This window comes from Arachis ipaensis, chromosome B07 (genome assembly GCF_000816755.2).
Source record: "Arachis ipaensis cultivar K30076 chromosome B07, Araip1.1, whole genome shotgun sequence".
Taxonomy (NCBI): domain Eukaryota; kingdom Viridiplantae; phylum Streptophyta; class Magnoliopsida; order Fabales; family Fabaceae; genus Arachis; species Arachis ipaensis.
In genome coordinates, this window is record NC_029791.2 from 84998017 (window position 1) to 85004731 (window position 6715).

Genomic DNA, 6715 nt, shown 5'->3' on the forward strand with positions numbered 1-6715 from the left:
CATACATTTTGAGTGGCTAAATTGCTCCCAGTTTTGTTCACAAATTGCTGCCCGAAACTGCATATTCTGCAACATGTAACCTCGGGTTTTGAGAGGTCAAAAATTGATTCCTAGATTTTCACTCACTCTAACCTTGCATTCTTACTTTCTTTTACCTATTGTAACTTGTTGGAAAGATTAAATCAGCCCCAAGTGCTCAGGATTAATAGCAGAGCGTTGGTGGTGTATCATTGCATTGTGCATTAGCTATTTACCAAGTGGCGAATCCTTGAGAGCTACGATGAGACATGGTAGCTTAACTATATCAATTTTTCACATCTATTTTGAAATTAATTTCCATGTTGTCTATAAGTCTCACTTTCCCAAACATGCTGCAACACACAAGACAACAGGGCTGCCATTGATAAATTCCACTTTTTCCAAATTCTCTTGATCAACAATCTGCAGAAAAGATGCATCTATCTAGTTAACATGCATCTAAGTCAATGTCTTTTCACTATTCTCTCTATTTCTTGGGACAAAAGTGTCTTTTCAATGTTCTTAATTGATTGTTTGGAGGCCACAGTGTACACTACCCCCAAAGAAACTTTGGCATTACGGTAGTGGTTGGGTAATGTATGGACAAAGACAGAGATAGTGAAGACCCCAAAAAAAAAACTATTTTTGTATCCTATTTGGTATTTGGTAGTAGTGAGAGACAGGGAAAGAAAACAAAAGAGACTTTTGCAACAGTGTCCAATGTCTCTATTTTAGAAGATACAGAAAATAATAGACTATTTTAAAACAGCAAGGCAAAATCCCAAAAGTTGAAATGTGATTACACCAACGGCATGACTCTAGAAAATTGATGATGGATCTTGCTGCTAACTGAAATTGGTGCATAAAAAATAGCATTTTGAGTTGCATAGGTATTCTTTCAGATTGCGTTACTCCCTCTATATACGTGTACCGCAAAGACAATTTTGTTCCACTACATGCATATGAGAAATATATAATCCAAGTATGAAATGTCTCAAAAAGTTATTTATATTCAAAATTTGTCCAACATTGTTATTTATAATAATATTTATAACCATAATCATGTTAAATCGTCCAACGAACTCCCAGGACCACCCATAGAAAGAATAAGGACAACAGCAATAAAAGCAAATCCAATTTCCCTGACCAATCATACAACTAGGATATCTTTAGCAATAATCATATTGCACATCACTTGTAAATATCTAATAATATATTAACTGAGACTGAATGCTTTTGAAGTTGATTATGTAATTAAGCTATAGAGATTATCTCATCAAATAATCCAAATTAATTGAAAACAAGAACTCACCTCAGCATAATCAATCTGTCCACCAGCCTTAGTAATACATTGGACCACTAAGTTTCTCAACTTCTCACAATGCACCTGACCATCTGCTGCTGCTGATTTAGCTTTTAACAAAGATTTATTTATGGATAATGCCTGCCACAGATGGAACGGGGGAAAACAGTTTTGTTAGTTTTAGTTATAAAGACTTTATAGGCTCAGCGTTACAATTATCATTACTATCATAACAAGTGCTTCATATTAAATACCATGACTACCATGAACTAATTAAAATATACATATCTGAATAAAATAAAATCATAGATTTTGCCTGTCTTTCGTAGAAAGGCGCACATTACGCGAACTCATTGCCAAGCCATCATTCTCACGTGTGATTTCAGAACCAACAATTTTAATGTTAAAATCATGGTCCTTGACCATTTCCTCATCGCGTCCTTGTTAGAGATCACCAGTGGCTCTTTGGATGCCATTCAGATGGCTGTTTGGAATCGCTAATTATCTCAGTTAAGCGGAACTGCTCTGCTAGCTGGAACGCCAGTTCCCTAGTGGGCGTCACCACCAACGTGAACCAATCCTTTATCTGTGTTGCAAGAAAATAGAGGGGAAAAACTGCAAGAATACTGACACATTCTGTTGGTTCTAGCAGGTTTGAAATCAGAGCAAAAGAGTAGCTAGTCAAGTAAAAAGGCATATAGACATCAAGTGTGATGTGGCTGATGTGGCTGTCCTTCACCTACCCCCCAAGTGACAAGAGTGAACATTGCATCAAGAAGCACACTTCGCTAATTATAGAAATTGATTCATTAAATTCCCTGAGATAACAAAGTACAAAGATTTTGAGCTGATAAATCAGAAAATATCATCTTTTATATTAGTATATCTGAATATAAATCTGTATGATGCACTTGACACTCCTATGTTTAGCATTCTGATTCTTCCAAAGTAAAGGCATTTGCCATATTATAAGGATTTGTTATAGAGTAGACAGTGTAATAAACAGAACTGGGAATTATTATATGGTATAAATAAGCTTATTAGTGAATCTCACGCACAATGTTCAATGCCAGTTTCCAGCTTCGAATCCAGAATATAATTTTTGAACCACCCAAAAACTTCATATTCCATTTCTTTCTTTCCTTCCATTCTTTTAAAAACTTGATCTATCTATGGATCAATAGTCAGAAAAGATACATGGAACATTTCAGTGACAGTCCTTTCAGAAGCATAAATAGGTCAGTAGAAACAACTCATGTTGTAGTGAACTACATTCTTAAATCAAAAAGGAAATAAACTAAGACATCCAAGATGGGGACAATTCAGCAGCATTAAAACTAGAATGAACATTTTATACTATGGCCCAACACTACATTCCTGAAAGTTGGAATCATAATAATACAAACTAACCTGCTTTATGTAGTCATCCAAAAACATTATAGCATAATCATCTTGTCCAGTATTTAATTTGAAAATACGCAGAACTTTGTCCCTCCTTAGAGACTGCACAATTGCACAAATAAGATATATAACCCAATTACCACGTATTCATCAAAGCTTTAATGTTTAGTAAATTAAAACACAAAGATTATGAAATTTATCATACCCCCAATTCCCTGTCCACCTGCGTTCTGTCCTTTACACTGCTATACAACTGGGATTTTAATATAAAAGGCTGAACCGAAACCTGCAAAATTCAAACGTCATTTAAAATACATGGTTTTAAATGATAACCTTTCAACATTCTAATTGAAATACAAGAAATAAATAAGAGCATAGTTGTTGTATTTCTGATTACCAAGCGGAAAGTGGTTTCTAAAATCGGAACCCTAAACCCCTCAAATTTCAGAATCTAATGGAAATTAATACATACCTAATCGACGATGTAAGCACAGAGAGGACGACGAGAAGCACAGAGATCGACGATGGTATGGGCGGCGCGCGACGATCAGTGTAGGAGGGTTCACGACGATGTCAGCTTCACGATCTTCACGACGGTGTGGCGCTGAGTGGTGAGTGGGGACTGGGGTGCGATGATCTTCACGACGGTGAGGCTTCACGAGCTTCGTGCGGTGCCTTTTGAGGGTTTTCTTCGTGTTTTGGACTTGGAGGGTTTTCTCTGAAAGGGTGACTTCTGAGCTCTGGAGGGAAAATTTTCACTAAGTGTGAGCTTACAGAGTGTGTGAGCTTACACCGGTAAAAAGTTATGAGGGAAATTAAAAAATTCACCAAGTGTCAAATTTTTTGCTCTAGACACATTAGGCATCACTTTTAAAACGCACCCAAAACTTAATAAATAGGCTACTCTCTAAAAGTGTTCCCTTTGATACAAAAAGTGAACATATAAATATCAACCTACGGCTACGCTTTATAAGTGATTTCTAAAATACCTAAGGCTACACTTTTTAAATGATGCCACAATTATGTATCCTTTTCTCTTATAAAAAGGCAACATAGAGAAAAGCGTAGTCTATTCATAGAATAGGCTACGCTTTTCAAATGTAGCTTAAAAAAAGTGTGGCTGAATGGATATTTTTCTTGTAGTGAAAACACAAATTTCACTTAAAAAAAAACCTACAAACTCGAAATTCTTAGGGCAGTAAACTGGGCAGAGATGAGTAAAAAGCTTACCATATTACCTAGCTAGAAGTGACGGGCTCGGCAAGAGATTCCCATAGCCACGGACGGCAAGCGAATTGGACCACCGTAGCTCGAGTTATGGCCACTGGAAGTCGGTGGTGAATAGTGACTGGTGCACGAATTGTGAATCACACTTTTCACAACTAGTACCACTAACCAGCAAGTGCACTGGGTTGTCCAAGTAATACCTTACGTGAGTAAGGGTCGATCCCACGGAGATTGTTGGCTTGAAGCAATCTATGGTTATCTTGTAACTCTTAGTCAGGAAAATAATAAAATAATTCACTTATCAAATTTGATTGCAAGGAATAAAAGGGCAGAACACAAATTATACTTGTATGCAATGATGGAGAATATGTTGGAGTTTTGGAGATGCTTTGTCTTCTGAAATTCTGCTTTCCTCTGTTTTCTGATTCACGCACACACGTCCTCCTATGGCAAGCTGTGTGTTGGTGGATCACCGTTGTCAATGGCTACCATCCATCCTTCCAGTGAAAAGGGTCCAGATGAGTTGTCACCGCACGGCTAATCATCTGCAGGTTCTCAGTCGTACCGGAATAGGATTTACTATCCTTTTGCGTCTGTCACTACGCCCAGCACTCGAGAGTTTGAAGCTCGTCACAGTTATTCAATCCCTGAATCTTACTCGGAATACCACAGACAAGGTTTAGACTTTTCGGATTCTCTTGAATGCTGCCATCAATCTAGCTTATACCACGAAGATTCTGATTAAGAGATCTAAGAGATATTCATTTATTCTACGGTGGAACGTAAGTGGTTGTCAGGCACGCGTTCGTGGAGGAATGATGATGATTGTCACGTTCATCATATTTATATTGAAGTGCGAATGGATATCTTAGATAGGAACACGCATGTTTGAATGGAAAACAGAAATACTTGCATTAATTCATCGAGACACAGCAGAGCTCCTCACCCCCAACAATGGAGTTTAGAGACTCATGCCGTCAAAAGGTACAAAGTTCAGATCTAAAATGTCATGAGATACAAAATAAATCTCTAAAAGTTGTTTAAATACTAAACTAGTAACCTAGGTTTACAGAAAATGAGTAAACTATGATAGATAGTGCAGAAATCCACTTCTGGGGCCTACTTGGTGTGTGCTGGGACTGAGACTAAAGCTTCTCACGTGCCTGGGCTGTTTTGGGCGTTCAACGCCACGTTGTAACCTGTTTCTGGCGTTGAACTCCAACTTGTAACCTGTTTCTGGCGCTGGACGCCAGACTGCAGCATGAAACTGGCGTTGAACGCCAGTTTACATCATCTATCTTTGAGCAAAGTATGAAATATTATATATTTCTGGAAAGCCCTGGATGTCTACTTTCCAACGCAATTGGAAGCGCACCATTTGGACTTCTGTAGCTCCAGAAAATCCATTCCGAGTGCAGAGAGGTCAGAATCCAACAGCATCAGCAGTCCTTTTTCAGCCTGAATCAGATTTTTGCTCAGCTCCCTCAATTTCAGCCAGAAAATACCTGAAATCGCAGAAAAACACACAAACTCATAGTAAAGTCCAGAAATATGAATTTTTCCTAGAAACTAATGAAAATAAACTAAAAACTAACTAAAACACACTAGAAACTATATGAAATTAACCCCAAAAAGCGTATAAAATATCCGCTCATCACAACACCAAACTTAAACTGTTGCTTGTCCTTGATGAGCGGATATTTTATACGCTTTTTGGGGTTAATTTCATATAGTTTTTAGTATATTCCAGTTAGTTTTTAGTTTATTTCCGTTAGTTTTTAGGAAAAATTCATATTTATGGACTTTACTATGAGTTGCGTGTTTTTCTATAATTTCAGGTATTTTTCTGGCTGAAATTGAGGGAGCTGAGCAAAAATCTGATTCAGGCTGAAAAAGGACTGCTGATGCTGTTGGATTCTGACCTCCCTGCACTCAAAGTGGATTTTCTGGAGCTACAGAACTCGAAATGGCGCGCTTCCAATTGCGTTGGAAAATAGACATCCAGGGCTTTCCAGCATTATATAATAGTCCATACTTTGCTCAAGGATAGACGAACGCCAGTTCTCTGCCCAATTCTGGCGTTCAGCGCCAGAAAAGGATTAAAAGTTGGAGTTCAACGCCAGAAATGGATCCAAACCTGGCGTTGAATGCCCAAAACAGCCTTATGCACGTGAATTATTTAAGTCTCAGCCTCAGCACACACCAAGTGGGCCCCAGAAGTGGATCTCTGCACCATCTGTCATAGTCTACTCACTTTTTGTAAACCTAGGCTACTAGTTTAGTATTTAAACAACTTTTAGAATATTATTTTGCATCTCATAACATTTTAGATCTGAACTTCGTACTCTTTGACGGCATGAGTCTCTAAACTCCATTGTTGGGGGTGAGGAGCTCTGCTGTGTCTCGATGAATTAATGCAAGTATTTCTGTTTTCCATTCAAACAAGCGTGTTCCTATCTAAGATATCCATTCGCGCCTAACTATGGAGAAGGTGATGATCAGTGACACTCATCACCTTTCTCAATCCACGAACGTGTGTCTGACAATCACCTCCGTTCTACATCAGATTGAATGAATATCTCTTAGATTCCTTAATCAGAATCTCCGTGGTATAAGCTAGATTGATGGCGGCATTCATGAGAATCCGGAAAGTCTAAACCTTGTCTGTGGTATTCCGAGTAGGATTCTGGGATTGGATGACTGTGACGAACTTCAAACTCGCGAGTGCTGGGCGTAGTGACAGATGCAAAAGGATAGTAAATCCTA

The 6715-nt window shown here is 38.2% G+C and overlaps 2 protein-coding genes across 2 annotated transcripts; both read right to left on the reverse strand.

The window, feature by feature from the left end:
• LOC107608190 (pantoate--beta-alanine ligase-like) lies at positions 217-2245 on the reverse strand. The gene is made up of 3 exons (XM_021107869.1): positions 1684-2245; positions 1331-1462; positions 217-441 (listed from the first exon to the last, which is right to left on the reverse strand). Exons 1-3 carry the CDS (start codon positions 1795-1797, stop codon positions 355-357), a joined length of 333 nt encoding a protein of 110 aa, XP_020963528.1. The 5' UTR covers positions 1798-2245; the 3' UTR covers positions 217-354.
• Positions 2264-3587, reverse strand: LOC110265097. Its single transcript, XM_021107870.1, has 6 exons — positions 3579-3587; positions 3195-3462; positions 3120-3136; positions 2928-3008; positions 2732-2824; positions 2264-2491 (listed from the first exon to the last, which is right to left on the reverse strand). The coding sequence occupies exons 1-6, from the start codon at positions 3585-3587 to the stop codon at positions 2372-2374; spliced, it is 588 nt and encodes a 195-aa protein (XP_020963529.1). The 3' UTR covers positions 2264-2371.

Excerpts from the sequence above, each read along its gene's own strand:
- LOC110265097 (XM_021107870.1), bottom strand. Across the intron at positions 2,825-2,927 it reads AGGTGGACAGGGAATTGGGG|TCTCTAAGGAGGGACAAAGT; the intron begins GTATGATAAATT and ends GCAATTGTGCAG. Across the intron at positions 2,492-2,731 it reads TGGATGACTACATAAAGCAG|ATAGATCAAGTTTTTAAAAG; the intron begins GTTAGTTTGTAT and ends ATTGATCCATAG.
- LOC107608190 (XM_021107869.1), bottom strand. The coding sequence starts at position 1,797 with ATGGCATCCAAAGAGCCACTGGTGATCTCTAACAAGGACGCGATGAGG. Across the intron at positions 1,463-1,683 it reads AATCACACGTGAGAATGATG|GCATTATCCATAAATAAATC; the intron begins GCTTGGCAATGA and ends CATCTGTGGCAG. Across the intron at positions 442-1,330 it reads GACAGATTGATTATGCTGAG|ATTGTTGATCAAGAGAATTT; the intron begins GTGAGTTCTTGT and ends TCTTTTCTGCAG.